Genomic DNA, 22,758 nt, shown 5'->3' on the forward strand with positions numbered 1-22,758 from the left:
TATGCAGACGACACACAATTAATCTTCTCCTTTCCCCCTTCTGATGACCAGGTGGCGAATCGCATCTCTGCATGTCTGGCAGACATATCAGTGTGGATGACGGATCACCACCTCAAGCTGAACCTCGGCAAGACGGAGCTGCTCTTCCTCCCGGGGAAGGACTGCCCGTTCCATGATCTCGCCATCACGGTTGACAACTCCATTGTGTCCTCCTCCCAGAGCGCTAAGAACCTTGGCGTGATCCTGGACAACACCCTGTCGTTCTCAACCAACATCATGGCGGTGGCCCGTTCCTGTAGGTTCATGCTCTACAACATCCGCAGAGTACGACCCTGCCTCACACAGGAAGCGGCGCAGGTCCTAATCCAGGCACTTGTCATCTCCCGTCTGGATTACTGCAACTCGCTGTTGGCTGGGCTCCCTGCCTGTGCCATTAAACCCCTACAACTCATCCAGAACGCCGCAGCCCGTCTGGTGTTCAACCTTCCCAAGTTCTCTCACGTCACCCCGCTCCTCCGCTCTCTCCACTGGCTTCCAGTTGAAGCTCGCATCTGCTACAAGACCATGGTGCTTGCCTACGGAGCTGTGAGGGGAACGGCACCGCAGTACCTCCAGGCTCTGATCAGGCCCTACACCCAAACAAGGGCACTGCGTTCATCCACCTATGGCCTGCTCGCCTCCCTACCACTGAGGAAGTACAGTTCCCGCTCAGCCCAGTCAAAACTGTTCGCTGCTCTGGCCCCCCAATGGTGGAACAAACTCCCTCACGACGCCAGGACAGCAGAGTCAATCACCACCTTCCGGAGACACCTGAAACCCCACCTCTTCAAGGAATACCTAGGATAGGATAAGTAATCCTTCTCACCCCCCCCCCCTTAAATGATTTAGATGCACTATTGTAAGTGGCTGTTCCACTGGATGTCAGAAGGTGAATTCACCAATTTGTAAGTCGCTCTGGATAAGAGCGTCTGCTAAATGACTTAAATGTAAAATGTAAATGCTGCGAAAAGGCCCAACACCCTTTCCAAGGTGGCCTGGTTCAGAGAGAGACACGGCGAACCAAGGCATTTCCATGTAAATATCGGAATTATTTCTTACTCCAAGCGGGCGGCGGTTTGTGTGCAAAGTACAAGTGAGAGTAGTTTCTAAATGTACCAATGTTAAGTGTCTCTGTCCCCCTCTCTCCATGTCTTTTGTAAAAAGCAGCCATATTGTTTTAAATCCGCTAGGGACCGGTTTTTAATGTATTAAGTGAGTATATTTATCCTGTGTTACCATTTAGTTAGCTTGTAAATAAATAACTAAACCAATTTGAGTAGTAATGAATGATAAATAAGGCTCTGGTTTTTGCAGATGCAAGGTTACAAGTGTTCAGAATGACACAAGGTTATGATTAATAAGTTGACTGTTTATGGATGTAATAGGTAAAGACCTTTAGAGTTTAATTTTGGAGTTGGTAAATTTAAAGAACCGCTCTCGTGGTGCCCCAGATCCTAATGAGTTAATTGTTACATGATTAATTTAAATCGGGTAACATTTAAACATAGTTAGTTGATTAGATAAATAACACTCTTCAGATGAATGAAAGTTAAGTCACGACACTGCCAAGCCACACTGCTTCTTGACCCACAGCACACACTCTAGAGGCCTCTGAGTCTCTACTTTTATCCAATGTAAAAAACACAATTTCAAGTTTTGCTACATAAGACTGAATCGAGGTAGTGGTCACATAGCCGTACAGGCGGCTTATTCATACATTTTCAGTTCAACTGTCGGAGCCCGAGGGAGCGCCGGTGCGCACTCATAGGCCTGCTGCTACAGCCAAATAATAGCCACACCACATCAAAGGTTTATAAACTTTACAAGGGTAATATCAAAAGTCAGTCAAGCCGCTGTTGATATGGAAAATATGAAAAGGCTATTACAGTTGAAGTCGGAAGTTTACATACACCTTAGCCAAATACATTTAAACTCAGTTTTTCACAATTCCTGACATTTAATCCAAGAAAATATTCCCTGTTTTAGGTCAGTTAGGATCACCACTTTATTTAAAGAAGGTGAAATATCAGATAAATAGTAGAGAGAATGATTTATTTCAGCTTTTATTTCTTTCATCACATTCCCAGTGGGTCAGACGTTTTCATACACTCAATTAGTATTTGGTTAGCATTGCCTTTAAAATGTTTAACTTGAGTCTAACGTTTCAGGTAGACTTCCACAAGCGTCCCACAATAAGTTGGGTGAATTTTGGCCCATTCCTCCTGACAGAGCTGGTGTAACTGAGTCAGGATGTAGGCCTCCTTGCTCACACACCTTTTCAGTTCTGCCTACAAATTTTCTATGGGATTGAGGTCAGGGGCTTTGTGATGGCCACTCCAATACCTTGACTTTGTTGTCCTTAAGCCATTTTGACAACTTTGGAAGTATGCTTGGGGTCATTGTCCATTTGGAAGACCCATTTACAACCCAGCTTTAACTTCCTGACTGATGTCTTGAGATGTTGCTTCAATATATCCACATAATTTTCCATCCTCATGATGCCATCTATTCGGTGAAGCGCACCACTCCCTCCTGCAGCAAAGCACCCACACAACATGATGCTAATACCCCCGTGCTTCACAGTTGGGATGGAGTTCTTCAGTTTGCAAGCCTCCCCCTTTTCCTCCAAACATAACGATGGTCATTATGGCCAAACAGTTCCATTTTTGTTTCATCAGACCAGAGGATATTTCTCCAAAAAGTACAATCTTTGTCCCCATATGCAGCTGCAAACCGTAGCCTGGCTTTTTTTTTATGCGGTTTTGGAGCAGTGGCTTCTTCCTTGCTGAGCGGCCTTTCAGGTTATGTCGATATAAGACTTGTTTTTACTGTGGATATAGATACTTTTGTACCTATTTCCTCCAGCATCTTCACAAGGTCCTTTGCTGTTGTTCTGGGATTAATTTGCACTTTTCCCACCAAAGTACGTTCATCTCTAGGAGACAGAACACGTCTCCTTCCTGAGCGGTATGACGGCTGTGTGATCCCATGGTGTTTATACCCGCGTACTATTGTTTGTACAGATGAACATAGTACCTTCAGGCATTTGGATATTGCTCCCAAGGATAATCCGACTTGTGGAGTCCTACAATTTTTTTCCTGAGGTCTTGGCTGACTTCTTTTGATTTTCCCATGATGTCAAGCAAAGAGGCACTGAGTGGAGGTAGGCCTTGAAATACATCCACAGGTACACCTCCAATTGACTCAAATGATGTCAATTAGCCTATCAGAAGCTTCTAAAGCCATGACATACTTTTCCGGAATTTTCCAAGCTGTTTAAAGGCATGGTCAACTTAGTGTATGTAAACTTCTGACCCACTGGAATTGTGATACAGTGAATGATAAGTGAAATAATCTGTCTGTAAACAATTGTTGGAAGAATGACTTGTGTCATGCACAAGTAGATGTCCTAAACGATTTACCAAAACTATAGTTTGTTAACAAGAAATTTGTGGAGTGGTTGATAAACAAGTTTAATGACTCCAACCTAAGTGTATGTAAACTTCCGACTTCAACTGTATATTACAGCGAACACTAGGATTAGCCTACAGTTGGAAATTAATTTAGCCAACAAAATTCTCTCAACAGCATGAAACAAAACACTTTTTGCATATTTAAAGAACTGGTTTAGATTAGCATAAATAGGCCTACAATAATCGTAATAATATACAATAATATAATGATAAAACAAAGGATAAACATGGAGGGTAAATAATTAAAAGATAGAAAATTGCATCAAACCTGAATAGCGACCTATCCACTAGAATATTAAAACGCGTCCCCATGGAGGCCATTCCCCTCCTTGGCTTCTTTTCACTATACTCTTTCTCCTCTAACTTTTGATTTACTTCAGGCCAAGGATCTTCTCTCTTCTCAGCAACAGGTGCAAGAGGTGAGCGGCTGGAACCAGCTTCAGCTGGACCTGGCCAGCCTAAGCAATACGTTTTAAGTTGCAATTGGTTGACACAACAAGCTCGCAAAGTATTTCATCACCTCACCAATTAAATCAACAGAGGACCGGTCCCGGGTCCAATCTTGGAATTTTGGGTCTTGTGGACCCGTGAAGACCTCTATAATACACACATGCACACACAGCGACACGAGAGTACATGCAGCACCTGAGTACTTATTCCAATTCAAGCCACACAAGCCCTCATTGTCATAAGCTTAATCAGAGAGGGTTAACTAAGTTAGCAACTGAACAAGCAAAGCACAAGAGCATTAATAGTCCATTTTAGATATACAGTAGTACACTGGTATGTTGGTGAGGGACATGCTACAATTTCCTGGTCAGTTGTTTGAGGCTAACATTGGAGCCTTCTCTATGGGTGCATTCCAAATGGCACCCTATTCTCTATATAGTGCACTACTATTGACCATATCACTATGCAGTGCCATTTGAAACGTACCTCAAAGTAAAAAACAAAGCATTAAAGGTGTTAGGATCCTTTGTTATGTGGACAAATCATCAGAACCAGCCATTCAATCACACAGCGTGGCCATCAGTAAAGCATTAGCTAGCTGGTCACTGGGCAAATGTCGCCTCACACACGAACATATTTAACGTACTGATTTGGTAGCTCACATTAGCACTGCCAGTGCAGTATTATACTGTGTTGTGGCGCAAGGCAGAGAAGCAGGCATTCATTAATTGGGCAGGGGAAAACTACATGTAGACTTACGGTAACTACTTTCACTATCACTGGCATTGGAAGTGATGTGTTCTGGAATTAGAACAAAGTAGGAACGTATGGGTAAGTAGGCTAGAGTTGCAAAATTTCGGAAAACTTTTTTAAAAAATCTGGAAAAAGTCACAGCTAAGTAGCCACAATGGAGGCAATGATACAGTGATTGAAATGAGTGGCTTTTTGGTACAAATTCCTTATGGGTCACAACAATACAGAAGTAAGAGAAGCAGATAGGAGATGCTAGTGTAAAATGAGCTAGGTCGTGTCATTGTGATCAATTGACAACACTTTGCATGGTTACAAAAGAAGTGACCATTACACACATCAAAATTACATCACTTTTTAAGGTTACACACAATGGAAAATAAGATACTTAACTGTTAGCCTATACATACAAACACAAATATATCACTATTCTGGGGCACGCGTACACACGCCTGTCCACATGTACACACAGAGCATGCTCATTCTTAGATTTTTATATTTTTTCAGACAATTGAGCACTTGTATAGCTTCACAAAAAGACAGAATACATCCCAAAGTGACTTCGTCTTTTGCAAGTCAACTAATCCAAGCCAGCTCTGCCCAGTTCAAGAGCATCCACACTGAGTCATGTATGGGCATATTTCTAGTGGCATCAGTGTAGATGTTTTTATTAGAAAAATACATGTACAGTGGGGAGAACAAGTATTTGATACACTGCCGATTTTGCAGGTTTTCCTACTTACAAAGCATGTAAAGGTCTGTCATTTTTATCATAGGTACGCTTCAACTGTGAGAGACGGAATCTAAAAAAAAATCTGAAAATCACATTGTATGATTTTTAAATAATTAATTTGCATTTTATTGCATGACATTAGTATTTGATACATCAGAAAAGCAGAACTTAATATTTGGTACAGAAACCTTTGTTTGCAATTACAGAGATAATATGTTTCCTGTAGTTCTTGACTAGGTTTTGCACAAACTGCAGCAGGGATTTTGGCCCACTCCTCCATACAGACCTTCTCCAGATCCTTCAGGTGTTCGGGGCCGTCGCTGGGCAATACGGACTTTCAGCTCCTGCCAAAGATGTTCTATTGGGTTCAGGTCTGGAGATTGGCTAGACCACTCCAGGACCTTGAGATGCTTCTTACGGAGCCACTCCTTAGTTGCCCTGGCTGTGTGTTTCGGGTCGTTGTCATGCTGGAAGACCCAGCCACGACCAATCTTCAATGCTCTTACTGAGGGAAGGACGTTGTTGGCCAAGATCTCATAATACATGGCCCCATCCATCCTCCCCTCAATACGGTGCAGTCGTCCTGTCCCCTTTGCAGAAAAGCATCCCCAAAGAATGATGTTTCCACCTCCATGCTTCACGGTTGGGATGGTGTTCTTGGGGTTGTACTCATACTTATTCTTCCTCCAAACACGACGAGTGGAGTTTAGACCAAAAAGCTCTATTTTTGTCTCATCAGATCACAAGACCTTCTCCCATTCCTCCTCTGGATCATTGGCAAACTTCAGACGGGCCTGAACATGCGCTGGCTTGAGCAGGAAAATCTTGCATGCGCTGCATGATTTTAATCCCTGCCAGCTTAGTGAGTTACTAATGGTTTCCTTTGAGACTGTGGTCCCAGCTCTCGAGGTCATTGACCAGGTCCTGCCTTGTAGTTCTGGGCTGATCCCTCACCTTCCTCATGATCATTGATGCCCCACGAGGTGAGATCTTGCATGGAGCCACAGACAGAGGGTGATTGACCGTAATTTTGAACTTCTTCCATTTTCTAATAATTGCGCCAACAGTTGTTGCCTTCTCACCAAGCTGCTTGCCTATTGTCCTATAGCCCATCCCAGCCTTGTGCAGGTCTACAATTCTATCCCTGATGTCCTTACACAGCTCTCTGGTCTTGGCCATTGTGGAGAGGTTGGAGTCTGTTTGATTGAGTATGTGGACAAGTGTCTGTTAAACAGGTAATGAGTTCAAACAGGTGCAGTTAATACAGGTAATGAGTGGAGAACAGGAGGGCTTCTGTGAGAGCCGGAATTCTTACTGGTTGGTAGGTGATCAAATACTTATGTCATGCAATAAAATGCAAATTAGTTATTTAAAAATCATACAATGTAATTTTCTGAATTTTTGTCTTAGATTCCGTCTCTCACAGTTGATGTGTACCGATGATAAAAAATACAGACCTCTACATGCTTTGTACGTAGGAAAACCTGCAAAATCAGCAGTGTTTCAAATACTTGTTCTCCCCACTGTAGATGATGTATGAGAAAAATACATGGAGATGTTGTATGATGTGATAAAAAATAGGCTCTGGATGGAAATGTGATCTGGATGGAGTTACCTGGTTTAATGTAAAGTTTAGGCTTATTTCCAAAACGATGAAATTACAACATACTAAAAAGTTAAAGTTTTAGCTCATCTTTAACTTACCCCGGATGTTTTCATTTAATAGTTTTGTAAATAATATAAGCAAAAAAAAGAAGAGTAAACTATCCCTTTAAAGTACAAACAAAGACACGAGACAGCTGTAAGCCTTCGTCAGCTCAGTTATGGGATGGAAGAGAGACTGGGGTTGAGATGAGCATGAAGCACTGCTGAGAAACCACTGGAGGAACAGTGTGGAGAATGAAACCGAGAAAGGGAGACTGAATGTTTGTATTATATATGCTCAGGGGGCATATTTCACTTGATATCACTGATATAAGGTCAGGAGAAGTGAGAAAATTATAAAGATTGTGAAGAGATGGAGTGCTGTGTTAGGGTGGCGGTGGGTAGCTGATGGGGGACTGGGGGGGGCGACTTACTCTGGCTTTTGGATAGCATGTCGTCAGGGTTGTCCTGTGGAGCAGTCAGCAGAGAGCAAGCCAAACAAGGAAAGAACAACCACAAGGACAAAATGTTACTGGAGTCACAGAGAGAAAGAGACGAGTGGGTGAGGACTACCACCGGACACTGCTGTGGCAATGGGTGGCCATCTTGGCTCAACAGGAGAGAATACAGGCTGATACACAGACTTCATGTTGTTTGTGATAGGCTACATTGCAGCTCTGTCCAATATTATATAGGGAAATTGACTATAAACCGGCTCTTACGAGAAGGATGCTGGACTGGTTCGTATCCAAAGTTGGACTGGCCCATTTTTTACCCAGTGTTACATGGGTGAATTTTATGTTTCTCCTGTGGACTGGGGTCATGGTTCGGCCCGTTGCCAACACTGCCCCACTGTGTCCGGTGTGCCTTCACTGGCCTCTTCTCTCCTCCCGTGCCAGATCTCTACCATTGACAACCCAGAATGCCCGGGTGTAAACGGTCTCTTGATCTCGCTGTACTTACGGTCAACATCGCTTGTTTCTTGCTCGCTTGCATCCTTGTTGTAGAAAGGGAACTTTCGGGAAAATAGGTTCTTTTTACGCTTGTCATTGAGTGACTGCTGAGGAAGAAAGCGAAAGGAAGGGGGGGTGGGCAGAAGGTGTGGAGAATGTCTAATGTCGGTATGGAGAAAATATAGAAGCCCCTCACCACCTGGTGCTTTGACTCTGTGGCCAGCCTTGTAGCAAGGTTAACATGAGAGCTAAAGGCTGATGTCTACTCTACTCTAACAATGGTGCTTTAGCGTGGTTGGCATGAGAGCTACATTGACAATGTAGCTAGCCCTGAAGCAAGGTTTGCATGAGAGTTAAATGCTGGTTTGTACTCTGACAATGTGGCTAGCCCTGTAGCAGGGTAAGCATGAAGTTAAAGTTTAAAAAAAAATCTAGATACTGGCACAATACTCAAGCCACATTTCAGAGCTGTATTTATTAAGCTAATCAACCACTTCACGGCCCAATATATCAGGCAAAATGCTAAACAGTATATACACTGAGTACACAAAACATTAAGAACACTGCTCTTTCCATGACAGACTGACCAGTTGAATCCAGGTGAAAACTATGATTCCTTATTGATGTCACTTAAATCAACTTCAGTCAGTGTAGATGAAGGGGAGGAGACAGGTTAAAGAAGGATTTTTAAGCCTTGAGACAATGGAGACATGTATTGTGTATGTGCGCCAATCAGAGGGTGAAAGGGCAATATTTACGTGACTTTGAATGGGGAATTGTAGTATGTGTCAGGCAAACCAGTTTGTGTCAAGAACTGCAACACTGCTAGGCTTTTCACGCTCAACAGTTTACCATGTGTATCAAGAATGGTTCACCACCCAAAAGACATCTACCCAACTTGATACAACTGTGGTAAGCATTGGTATCAACATGGGCCAGTATCCCTGTGGAACACTTGACACCTTGAAGGATCCATGCCCCAATGAATTGAGGATGTTCTGAGGGCGAAAGGGGGGGGGGGGGGGGGGGGCAACTAAATATTAGGAATGTGTTTCTAATTGTTGGTATACTCAGTGTAATTAATGCTCATCAATACTGGGGTTAGATATTGATTTCCATAGTGATTGCTAATCAAGTTCAATGTGTGACAAGGTGTTCAATTTTAGGAATTATGGTTGATTAGTAATACATATGTTAATATAAAATACAGTACATATCTTACACAAGAAAAATAAAGCTTCAAATCCCTGAAAAAAATCAATTAAAAAAAAACAAAAAAACAAGAAAACGGGATGGGCGAGATTCTAACCGCTCTGTCAATCACCAATCATATGTGGAGAGCCAAGATCACTAATTGGCTGCCTACTGGTGACTGACAGTAGGCTGATCATGCCACCCCATCACAAAGTGAGCATGTGCAAAGCAAAGATGAGTGAGTGGTGAGGAGGCCTCGGAGAAAGCTTGGGAAGTAAAATTCTTAAGAAGCAATTGATTTGCATGCAAAATGGGATGCAGAGAAGGGAAAACCCCCAAAGCTAGCTTTTGTGCATACACATGCCAAGAGAAGCGATTTCACTGCTTTTGTTTCAGTACTTTCTTATCCCCTATAATGCTAATAAGATTAGCTGTAAATATCATCCCAATTCCCAATCTTTAGATAGATCCAGTCACATCAGCAGTGTCTACTGGTTGGGGGCCAATTCAGTCCAACCTGCTTTGGGTTATTTCACTGCATCCAGGGCCATGCTGCACCTAGCCAGTAAAGTTGAAGACTATTGAGATAGAGATATATATAGAGATATATATAGAGATATATATAGAGATATATATAGAGATATATATATAGAGATATATATAGAGATATATAGAGAGCGCGAGAGAGAGCGCGAGAGAGCGAGAGCGAGAGAGAGCGAGAGAGAGCGAGAGAGAGCGAGAGAGAGCGAGAGAGAGCGAGAGAGAGCGAGAGAGAGCGAGAAACAGGGGGGGTGAGAGCAAGGAAAAGAGTCGGGTGGTGGAGGTAGTGGCAGAGGTAGCAGACGTCAATGGCAAGCGTATCTCTCCCTCCTTTTCCACTCATGCACGTTTTGTCTTTTTCAGTTTGCCTTGTTAGGAGACGGCGGCACTGGGTTGTTTCGGTTGGCGTGCGGAGTACTTTTTGGATGGTAACACATCTAGTCTATGGGCTCGCCCACTCAGGTTTGTCATTGCAATTGTATTAAAAGTTATTAAAAAAGGGAAATGAATAGACTTGGGGCAGCGTCAGTCAAAAGGTTGTCGACAGACATGCTGTTAAAGAGCTGTCTAGCATTTCCAAACATTAGTCACAAACAGATTAGTATTTGTAATTCAAGTGGCAGCAGAAAGTACTAATCATTGGACTAAAACTATACATACAGTTTGAAATTCTGCAAATTACATTTTCTACTGTAAAATAATGGATCCTGAAATTATTAACACCCTTGATAAAGATTATATAAAAAAAAAAGGTTGACTAAAATGTTGGTCTGGAGGCCTGAAGGTGAGGTATTTCTCAGTCCTGTCGAAGCTCTGTCTGGAACACCAATGGAACCAGCTTCCCCCTGATGCTAGGACAGTAGAGTCCCTGAAGACCATTTTAAATCTGTCTCCCCCCGCCCTCAAAAATAAATAACTAGCAATGCCTTTCTCTTGCATTTCAAACATGATGGTATAAGATGATGGTATTATCTTTTACCAGATCTATTGTGTATAGTCTCCTACATTCCTTTCACATTTTCACAAACGCCAAAGTGTTTCCTTTGAAATGGTCTAGAAGAAAAAGAAACGCACACTTATTAAGAAGAGGTGCTGGCTAGCGGAGTAGAAAACTTGAAAATAAAAAGAGAGCCGCACACTCTAGGAGCTCAGATGCAAAAATGTAATTACCAACGTTTCGACAGCCAAGCTGTCTTCATCAGGGTATATCGTCCTTTGAAATGGTACCATGAATATGCATATCCTTGCTTCAGGGCCTGAGATACAGGCAGTTAGATTTGGGTGTTATTTTAGGCGAAAATGGAAAAAAATCCTTAAGAGGATCCACCCCATTAAATGACTAATATATCAATTGAAAACCACATTGTCAATCATTTTGACCCCTACCTTTTTGAGAAAAAAGTATTACTTGTTTAACAAAATACCTTTCTCTGAGTAGTTTATTATTATTGAATAATATAATTTGGGCTTCCTGAGTGTCGCAGCGATCTAAGGCACTGCATCGCAGTGTTAGCTGCGTCACTAGCGATCCTGGTTCGATATGGGGCCGACCGGGAGGCGGTGCACAATTGGCCCAGTGTTGTCTCGGTTGGGAGAGGGTTTGGCCGGCTGGGATGTCCTTGTCCCATCGCACTCTAGCAACTCTCGTGGATTCCGGGTTAAGCGAGTAGCGCGGCTTGGCAGGTTCGTGTTTCAAGGGCTAACGGCTCTCGACCTGTACAGGAATTGCAGCGATGGGAAAAGACTAACTACCAATTGGATATCATATTGGGGAGAAAAAAATTAAATAAATAAATATTATTTCAAAATGTTTTAGCTCAGTATTTTAATTATTTATTTTACAGTCATTTTTACTCATCTTTATGAAGGGTGTCAATCATTTCAGACCCCACTGTATATTCCGAATGGTGAGGTCATCCTGTATGCAGACTACATGATTAATTCTAAAATCATACACTTCAAACCCTAATAAAACACAATGCAAGTATTGCTTTAAAGTGTCACAATACTCATTAATCAGGTCAAACACTAAATCTAATGTCATCCTTCCTCATAACGAGACAGAAACGTTACTTACCCCTCTGTCTCGCGACTTGGAGTTAAACTTGACCGTCTTTAGCCGTGCCCTCTCTTTCTTCTCCACCCTGAGGGTTAAGGTCATGAAAGTTCATTCGAGGGCATTAACCTGATAAAATATGTCAGTAACACAATTGAGGGTTGCAAAATTATTTATAGATCGGCAGGTAAGGGTGCTCTCGAGCGGCTAGATGTTCTTTACCATTCGGCCATCAGATTTTCCACCAATGCACCTTATAGGACACATCACTGCACTCATCTCTGTATACCCGTCACAAGACCCACTGGTTGATGCTTACGCCTCACTCACACCTATCTGTGATACCTACTGCAGCCCTCATCCTCCACATACAACACCCTTTCATATTCTGTTAAAGGTCCTCAAAGCACACACATCCATGGGTCGCTCCTCTTTTTAGTTCGCTGCAGCTACCGGCTGGAACGAGCTGCAAAAAAAACACTCAAATTGGACAGTTTTATCTCCATCTCTTCAAAGACTCAATCATGGAGGCTCTTACAGACAATTGTGGCTGCCTCGCATGATGTATTGTTGTCTATACCTTCTTTCCCTTTATGCTGTTGTCTGTGCCCAATAATGTTTGTACCATGTTTTGTGCTGCTACCATGTGCTTCTGCCATGTTGTGTTGCTACCATAATGTGTTGCTGCCATGCTATGTTGTTGTCTTAGGTCTCTCTTTATGAAGTGGTGTGGTGTCCCTTGTCGTGATGTGTGTTTTTTCATATATATATATATATATACAGTGGGGAGAACAAGTATTAGCAGTGTATCAAATATTTGTTCTCCCAACTGTATATGATGTTTATTTTTTATTTTTAATCCCAGCCCCCATCCCCACCCGAGGCCTTTTGGTATGCTATCATTGTAAATAAGAAATTGTTCTTAATAACTGACATGCCAAGTTAAATAAAGGTTAAATAAAATTAAAGTAAAAAGATTCAAGAAACTTTCCCAAAATTCCTGGTTTGGAGCGTTCCCTGTTCGAGGATTCAGAGTTGCAAGATTCACTCCCTGCTTATTCTCTTTCCTGATTCCAGGAATTCAAAATTCAATGTTTGTTTGACGTTTTCAAGGCTCAAAAGCAGTCTTCTTTTGAGTTAACTATTTTGTAAATCCTACTGTATGCAACAATCCAATATGATTTGTTAAAATAAGCACCATGCAATTTCTAGATTTGCAGTACTTTTCCATTAATTTGTGGCCCTGACATACAGGACATCAGACACAGAAGTATCTATATCCAGACCACTCAGAGGCTATGGATAAATATTCAGAAACGGTCTAACGGAAACCAAAGCTTCGGCAGGGAGGAAGGAACCCAATATGTACCTGAATGTGCCAAATCTATTTTAGAACGGCAAGTTCTTCAAAGGAAAATGTGTTTTGCAGTCACAGCATTAATTGTGTAGGAGCTGTGGACTATGGCAGGGATAGGCAACTTGTCGAGGAGGTCCGAGACACTTTTGTTTTTTATTCTCTCTGTCTAACCAAGGACTGATTCAGACCTGGGACATCAGGAGTACAACTAACTACGAGTTAAGAGAAAAACAGGAGAGGGGTTTACCTTCTCTTGCTGGGGATGACACCCACTTCCTCTGCCTCGCCCTCTGCGGTCACCTGCCGAGCCTGCCACCACTCGTCGTCTGAGGCGTTCACCACATGCAGGATGTCCCCAAATTTAAAGTTGAGCCCCTGAGAGGGGAGCCCTGAGTCCTTTGTCTTGTCATAGTCGAATAGGACTCTGGAAAGAGTAGGAAACAAGTCACATTCAGTAAGTGAGTTTGATCATTTAGATGTAGTCATCTGGCTGGCATATGGCTAATATTTGATTAACAGTAAACTATAATGTGTAGTAACCAAACATTATACAACTACAGTTTGTCAGATGCTTCAAGATCACAAAATTAGTACAATGTTAAGATGAGTCCACATCCCACGCCATCGGTTGTGTTGATCCTGCTATATGCCTCAACTAAATGAATGGATATAAGACCACTGCAAATTTAGAAATCATACAGTATATCTTTACCATTCATTTTAGATTGCAGAATATAACTGAATCTACAAAACAGACAGCCTGAGATATGGAATTAACTCAGACTTTTGACAAACTTCTAAACATCTGACAAACTTAGATTTTTGGAGGTTAAGCAAGGCCCTAAAGTGCGACCAATTAAATATTTTGCTGTGCAACCAGGAATTTTAATTGGGGACCACCAATGCACCAATCCTTGTATCACTGTTTCCTGAGTGCAGATTATTTATCATCATGCACCATTAATACAACAAAAACTGCTAGTTTCTAACCCAAACAGTTCAAAAGAAATCTGGCCCCGTATTACTGGCACAACCTTTTTATCTTCCCGTCACAGAAACCATGCTACGGGCCGCTATAAAACTACTCGTGGGTCGCATTTGTTTTACACCTTGTTCAGTCATGTTTGTTATCTCATTAGCTAGCTAGCTATCAACCTAGTAACTTTACCAGAACACACCCCCCCCCAAAAAAAATGTTTTATCTATTTTTTATTTAGCCTTTATTTAAGCAGAGGCCACAATTTGGTGGCACAGAAAGGAAAAGGGTTCGCATCGTCAGGAGATCAATGATCATAGCAATTGTAACAGTATAATTTTAAACCGTCCCCTCGCCCATACCCGGGCGCGAACCAGGGACCTTCTGCACACATAAACAACAGTCACCCTCGAAGCGTCGTTACACATCGCTTCACAAAAGCCACGGCCCTTGCAGAGCAAGGGGGACTACTACTTCAAGGTCTCAGAGCAAGTGACGTCACCGATTGAAACGCTATTTAGTGCACACCGCTAACTAAGCCAGCCATTTCACATCCGTTACACTATGAATGAATGACAGATGTCTTGCATGTCGTCATCACAAACTTGACGCTCTAAAAGAGCTTACCATTTTCAATTTAATACATCTCAATAGGAAAATAGTGATTTTACATAATGTAGAAACCTTATATTACACAAATGATTAATTTCAATGACAGGTATTTGTATAAACATTTTAGCTTTTTATAATAAACATGTATTTACAAGGTTACAATTTTTACTCCCCTTTTCTCCAAAATCTGATGATTACGATCTTGTCTCATCGCTGCAACTCTGCAATGGGCTCGGGGGAGGCAAAGGTCGAGTCATGCGTCTTACGAAACATGACCCGCCAATCCGCTCTTAAACCTGTTATGGCTGCAGCGAATTTTCTAAACTTTTTGTTAAAAATAGCGCAACATTTCAACATCCTGCTATTCATGCCAGGAATATAGTATATGCATATGATTAGTATGTGTGCATAGAAAACACTCTGGAGTTTCTAGAACTGGTTCAATGGTGTCTGTGACTATAACAGAACGAGTTCCGTGGTCAAAATCGCAAGAAAACCTGATCACTAAATCGACAAAGAAAAAATCCATCCGCCAGTCTCGGTATTGTCTATGGCTTGCCATAAATGATGGGACTGGGCTTGCAATTCCTAAAGCTTCCACACGATGTCGCCAGTGTTGTGATTTCCAGGTCCCTTTATCCTTGGTCAGATTACTGAATGGGACATCCTGTCTTCAGGTGCGCACCTGGAAAAAATGTTGGTGAGAAAATGGACTTTGTTTTGAAAACTTCTAGCTTTGAATACAGATCGCTCCGTGATCAATTTGATCGTTTATTAACGTTTACTAATACCTAAACTTGGATTACAGAAGTAGGTTGAAGTGATTTGTCAAAGATTATAGGCAACTTTATGAATTTTAAAAAATGACATCGCGTTGGGAAACGTGACTTTTTCCATGGATTTCTCAGTGTTCATAAATGGACATTTTTGGTATATATGGACCGATTTAATCGAAAAAAAGACCCAATTGTGATGTTTATGGGACATATAGGAGTGCCAACAAAGAAGCTCGTCAAAGGTAATGAATGTTTTATATTTTATTTCCGCGTTTTGTGTAGCGCCGGCTACGCTAATTCTTTTGTTTACGTCCCCTTCTGGTATTTCGGGGTGTTGCATGCTATCAGATAACAGCTTCTCATGCTTTCGCCGAAAAGCATTTTAAAAATCTGACTTGTTGGCTAGATTCACAACGAGTGTAGCTTGAATTGAGTACCCTGCATGTGAGTTTTAATGAACGTTTGAGTTTTAACGAGTGCTATTAGCATTTGGCGTAGCGCATTTGCATTTATTGTTGGCAAGGTGGGAACGCTTGCGTGTCGGGTTGCCCAGAGGTTAACACCCACTCACTTAACCCGGAAGCCAGCTGCACCAATGTGTCGGAGGAAACGCCGTTCAACTGACGACCATAGTCAGCCTGCAGAGGCCCGGCTTACCACAAGGAGTCGCTAGAGACGCAATGAACCAAGTAAAACCCACCCGGCCAAACCCTCCCTTAATCCAGACGACGCTGGGCTAATTGTGCGCCGTCATATGGGACTCCTGGTCACGGCCGGTTGTGACAACCTGGGACCGAACCCCAAGCTGTAGTGACACCACAACTGTTAGACCTCTCCTCATTTTTTAAAGTTAGGAGCACCAGTGCAACCAATTAAACATTTTAATTTTGAGCCCTGAGTGCAAGGTTAAGCTGTAAACCTTCAATCTATTTAGAGCTGGTGATGTCTTTTAGTTTGTTTTGGAGTCACCTCCACCCCCTTAGAGCTGTCTGACGCATGCACCTGTGCATCACACGGTGACGTCATTTTGAATATTGAATAGCTCTGTGTGTTTATGCTAGAGAATTACTGTTGCAGCTCAAACCCTTATTTCCGCAGATATAACTTTTGCGCCGATTCCATAACATGGGGCTTGTGATAGCATAATTTATCTACTCATGAGAGGATCTGGACAAGAAAATCACCACGAGTGTGTCTGTAAAATCCGAACCGTGTAAGCAACAAACCAATATATCGCAAATATCAAAAGCGGAGACTCTCACAAAGGTGTTGGTTGTACTGCTCTACGAAACACACCAGCTTCAAGGGAGTCGTCAATGTAACCCAGTACCAGGCTGTAGAAATTGCAAAAAGTGCAAAGGGGGAAAAATGTGCCCAAAATAATGTGACCAAACATGGGTCAAAATATTTTTCCATAAGTTTTCTTATACACTACATTATAAACAGTATGTGGACACCTGCTTTTTGAACATCTCATTCCAAAACCATGGGCATTAATTAATATAGAGTTGGTCCCCCCTTTGCTGCTAAGAGTCCAATGGTGGTGAGCTTTACACCACTCCAGCCGACCCTTGGCATTGTGCTTGTGTCCGTGCGGCTGCTCAGCCATGGAAAACAATTTCATGAAGCTCCCGACGAACAGTTGTTGTGTTGACATTGCTTCCAGAAGCAGTTTGGAACTCGGTAGTGAGTGTTGCAACCGAGGACAGAAGATTTAAGGCGCAAAGTGCTTCAGCACCTGGCGGTCGCGTTCTGTGAGCTTGTGTGGCTTATCACTTCACGGTGGGCCGTTGTTGCTCCTAGATGTTTCCACTTCAAAATAACAGCACTTACAGTTGACTGGGGCAGCTCTAGCAGGCCATGAATTTTACAAACTGACTTGTTGTAAAGTAAAAGCCTAATTCAATGTTTCATAAAACTATTTTGTTATATATTTTTGTATACCAATAAGGGTCCTAAAATTCAAAATCAAGTTGCTAAATGATACATTTTACGACCATTTTAAAACAATTCCACATGTTAGCTTAGTCGATATTGCGATCTAAGGGCTTAGACCTACTTAGGTTAAAGCTAATGGTCATTTACATTTCGGGGAACCTCTTGAGGTCTTACCTAACGTAGAGTGACCTCTTCTGGCTGGTCCGCAGCGAGCCCGACCCCGAGCTGATGCTGCTGTTCATCATCTGTTCTCGCAGGTCATGGATCTTGGCTTCAAATCGACTGTACTCTGAAAGGAAAACATAAGCAAAATAGACACAATATTGGCTTAATTCATTAAGAAGAAATTCAAAAAAATGTATTAAAAAAATGTACTAAAAGAAACAAAAAAAGGTCACGTCCCAATAATCTCTCCTTCCTCCCAAAGTGTGTTCACTTGTTCCCTTCACGGATTTGAAAGTAAATGACTGGTGTAAGAAATATAGTAGAGACTCCCCCAAGCCCATTCCTCTACCAATCCAATGTGTTTGTGGGAAGTAGTGAACGAGAGTAAACTTAAGAAAGAAGATATTATCGGGACACACCCTATAATATGAGGTCCAAAATTGACACCCTTGAAAAAGATGAGAAAAAATGACTATATAAAATAAATAGGGAAATTATATTTTATACTAATACAATTCCCCAGAGAAAAATATTTATTTTCTCAAATAAGGTAAGGATTCAAATGATTGACACTCCTGTTTTTAATACCTTTCAATACTTCACCTGGTGAGGATAACGGCACTGAGCTTTTTTCTAAAATGTTTTATGAGATTGGGGAACACATTGGGAGTGATCTTACACCATTAATTATTTTTTTCCAGATTATTGATATCCTTTGTCTACGCTTATGTACTGCCCTTCAATTCAAACCACACGTTTTTAATGATCTTCATGTCCGGAGACTAAAATGGCCATTTCAAATTGAGGTGTCGTGTATTTATGGATGCCAAGGGAAGCCAGGCTCCCCCCAAAAATTGACAAAGAAAATAAATGTCCTTCAATTTGTAAGAAGCTGAATGCATCTAAACAGAGAAAGCATCTGATCGAACGAAACAGCGCCCCTCTGTCTCAGTATGTGTAGCCCCTTATCTGATGCTGTCTAGTCAAAAAGAGTATGACATTGTTGCCACCCGTAGCGCTGAATATCTAACTCTGATATCAAAGGTCCCACAATTGACAGTGCATTTCAGAGCAAAAACCAGGCCACGAGGCTGAAGGAATTGCCTGTAGAGTTCCGATAAAGGACCTTTTTGCCACATTTTGCTACGTTACAGGCTTATTATAAAATTTGGGCTAGTAACCGGAAGGTTGCAAGTTCAAATCCCCGAGCTGAACAATTGCTTCTTCCGGTTACTAGCCCAAAGCTTTAACCACTAGGCTACCCTGCCGCCCCATGTAGTCAGGTGTGTCCAATCCACTGAATTTAACCCCAGGTGGACTCCAATCAAGTTGAAAAAACATCTCACGGATGATCAATGGAAACAGGATGCACCTGAGCTCAATTTATAGTCTCATAGCATAATGAGACTATAATTTTCATCATAGGTACACTTCAACTATGACAGAAAAAATGAGAAAAAAAATCCAGAAAATCACATTGTAGGATGTTTAATGAATTTATTTGCAAATTATGGTGGAAAATAAGTATTTGGTCAACTACAAACAAGCAAGATTTCAGGCTCTCACAGACCTGTAACTTCTTTAAGAGGCTTCTCTGTCTTCCACTCGTTACCTGTATTAATGGCACCTGTTTGAACTTGTTATCAGTATAAAAGACACCTGTCCACAACCTCAAACAGTCACACTCCAAACTCCACTATTGCCAAGACCAATGAGCTGTCAAAGGACACCAGAAACAAAATTGTAGACCTGCACCAGGCTGGGAAGACTGAATTTGCAATAGGTAAGCAGCTTGGTTTGAAGAAGTCAACTGTGGGAGCAATTATTAGGAAATGGAAGACATACAAGACCACTGATAATCTCCCTCGATCTGGGGCCCCACGCAAGATCTCACCCCGTGTGGTCAAAATGATCACAAGAACGGTGAGCAAAAATCCCAGAACCACACGGGGGAACCTAGTGAATGACCTGCAGAGAGCTGGGAGCAGAGAGCAAAGTAAGAAAACCTACCTTCAGTAACACACTACGCCGCCAGGGACTCAAATCCTGCAGTGCCAGACGTGTCCCCTTCTTCAGCCAGTACATGTCCCGGCCCGTCTGAAGTTTGCTAGAGAGCATTTGGATGATCCAGAGGAAGATTGGGAGAATGTCATATGGTCAGATGAAACCAAAAATATAACTTTTTGGTAAAAACTCAACTCGTTGTGTTTGGAGGACAAAGAATGCTGAGTTGCATCCAAAAAACACCATACCTACTGTGAAGCATGGGGGTGGAAACATCATGCTTTGGGGCTGTTTTTCTGCAAAGGGACCAGGACAACTGATCCGTAATAAAGGAAAGAATGAATGGGGCCATGTATCGTGAGATTTTGAGTGAAAATCTCCTTCCATCAGCAAGGGCATTGAAGATGAAACGTGGCTGGGTCTTTCAGCATGACAATGATCACACCGCCCGGGCAACGAAGGAGTGGCTTCGTAAGAAGCATTTCAAGATCCTAGCCAGTCTCCAGATCTCAACCCAATAGAAAGTTTTTTATAGGGCCCAGCAACAGCCCCAAAACATCACTGCTTTAGAGGAGATCTGCATGGAGGAATTGGCCAAAATACCAGCAACAGTGTGTGAAAAACTTGTGAAGACTTATAGAAAACGTTTGACCTCTGTCATTGCCAACAAAGGGTATATAACAAAGTATTGAGATAAACTTTTGTTATTCACCAAATACTTATTTTCCACCATAATTTGCAAAGAAATAAATTAAAAATCCTACAATATGATTTTATGGATTTTTTTCTCTCATTTTGTCTGTCATAGTTGAAGTGTACCTATGATGAAAATTACAGGCCTCATCTTTTTAAGTGGGAGAACTTGCACAATTGGTGGCTGACTAAATCCTTTTTTTGCCCCACTGTATTACCTCAACGAACCGGTGCATACACACATTTTGTGCCTCCGCACATCTACCCCCTGTATATAGCCTTGTTATTTTACTGCATCTGTTTAATTATTTGTTACTTTTATTTTCTATTTATCAATTTTTTTACTTAACACTTAAACATTTCTTCTTCCTTATTAAAGCATTGTTGGTTAAGGGCTTGTAAGTAAGCATTTCACTGTAAGGTCTACTACACCTGTTGAATTCGGCGCATGTGACAAATAAAATGTGAATTGATTTTATTTGTATGTGGGCTCATTTCCACGCAAAGTGTGAGATTCATCAATAAAAATGTTTTCTTGAGAGTGTGCGTAAATTCACTCACATCCATGACCACGCACACGCACAGTGCCAAGTGGTGGAATAAGGGAACTGCTTGTCAAATGTAGAATGAGGAAAATACATGTTGAAAAAGTGTTAAATTGTGAGTAATAAAATAATTACCATAGTTAATTCATGCAACACATCTTGACATGAAATATAATTTGACCACCACAGTGCATTTGTTAAGATAATAATCCATTTAAAGTACAGTAATTTGTTAAATTAGAGGTACGTGTGAGGGTGAAACCATTGCTGAAAGACTATAAAAACTGAGATAATGGAAAATTGATTGATCTGATCCTGCTCTGTTTGAAGATTTAGAACGCAATGCATGCCAACACATGCCATTCCAGTGCACATCCAAGTGCTCTCAACCCTCTGGTTTTTGGCAACGGGCACTTTTCAGTGGGAGTTTGCCGATTGGCATGTCACAGCTCTCGTTGAGTCAATGTTTTGGATGTAATCAATAGCAAAGCGACCAGTTATATACAATTTACAAAGTTTCAAGTCTATAGGGGTTTCTTTGGGTTCCCAAATAAGAACAGAACAATAGACAGCACCCACATCGCAAAAAATTACCATCCCAAAATGATTTCAACTATGTGAACAGAAAAAGGCTTCCACTATTTATGTGCAGGTGATTATGGTTATGTGGTTATGTGATGCGCAATATACCCTGTTGAATGTGGTTAGGTGATGTGCAATATACCCTGCTGAATGTGGTGGTATGGTGGCATGTACAACTCTTTCATTTTACAGAACAGCAATGTTAGCCTATACGACTATAGGTTTTGAAAGATTGTGAAAAGCTGTTGAAAGGTTTTGAAAGCTGTTGAGGATGGATTGCTTGTTGATGAGTGTTGCCTACACATTTAAGTATATTTTCCATTGCTAAAGCAACAAATTGTCCTAATGCTCCTCTCTTCGTAGCAATGTTTTTATTTTTACTGGTCAAGCCACAACTGAGCAAGCCAAATAAAACCTTTCGTCTGTACTCAATCTCTGACACTAGCACCTCTTTCAGTCTCTGAAAGTTTTTTTCTTAGCTTTTTTTGGTTGCGCCGTTGTATTTTCCCCACAGCTTTAAAGGGATGATTTTGACCATATGGTTAATTAGGGTAGTTTTGAAATGCAAACATCAAAGTCATGCACGAGCACATGAACAATTGGTATTGATCAATGTTATCTCCTAACGGTGTGTGTATGACACTCGTAGGATTGTTTGATAAATCACACTTTGGGTACGACCATTCTAAATTCCGTTAGTAAGTAGTACTTTAGAATAGTTTTGACGCAATATTGATAAATGACGCCCCAGGTGTTTACATTTGTTGGATGACAGAGGTCTTTGGTGATGCACAACAGTGGTGGGTTTTGAAAGAACCCCCACACCTAGTGTAAAATATGGTGGTGGGTCTTTAATGTTATGGGGCTATTTTGCTTCCACTGGTCCTGGAATTTACCCAGTAAAAGGACATTTTAGGATATAATCTGTTTGCCTGTGCCAGGAGGCTGACACTTGTCCAAAAGTGGATCTTCCAGCAAAACAATAACCCCAAGCACACATCAAAATCCACAAAGAAATTGTTCATTGACCACAAAAATCAACATTTGGCAATGGCCATCTCAGTCTCCAGACTTTAACACCATTTAAAATCTGTAGTTTGAATTGGAGGGCAGTCCATAAGCACAGACAAATTATATCAATGATCTGGAAAGATTCTGTATGGAGGAGGAATGTTCTAAGATCACTCCCAATGTTTTCATAAAACATTTTAGAAAAAGGCCCAGTGCCGTTATCCTCGCGAGGTGAGGTATTAAAAGGTATTGAACACAGGCGTGTCA

General features: G+C 41.6%; 1 protein-coding gene across 27 annotated transcripts in view; it reads right to left on the bottom strand.

Annotated features, from left to right (window-relative positions):
- The window catches only part of LOC135516325 (discs large homolog 1-like protein), a 200,974-nt gene that overhangs the window by 12,021 nt on the left and 166,195 nt on the right, over positions 1-22,758 (bottom strand). For 12 of the 27 annotated variants that reach the window (XM_064940526.1, XM_064940660.1, XM_064940651.1 and 9 more), the window contains 5 exons: positions 17,666-17,780; positions 13,437-13,613; positions 11,854-11,920; positions 8,053-8,149; positions 4,722-4,763 (listed from right to left, as the gene is read on the bottom strand). In XM_064940526.1, the coding sequence (XP_064796598.1) occupies positions 4,722-4,763; positions 8,053-8,149; positions 11,854-11,920; positions 13,437-13,613; positions 17,666-17,780 (498 nt within the window). Of the gene's footprint in view, positions 1-4,721; positions 4,764-7,523; positions 7,558-8,052; positions 8,150-11,853; positions 11,921-13,436; positions 13,614-17,665; positions 17,781-19,666; positions 19,768-22,758 lie in introns of those variants that run through there. The other 15 variants (XM_064940683.1, XM_064940676.1, XM_064940737.1 and 12 more) reach the window with 6 other exon arrangements.

The sequence above is a fragment of the Oncorhynchus masou genome, chromosome 3 (genome assembly GCF_036934945.1).
Source record: "Oncorhynchus masou masou isolate Uvic2021 chromosome 3, UVic_Omas_1.1, whole genome shotgun sequence".
In the NCBI taxonomy this organism is placed as follows: Eukaryota; Metazoa; Chordata; class Actinopteri; order Salmoniformes; family Salmonidae; genus Oncorhynchus; species Oncorhynchus masou.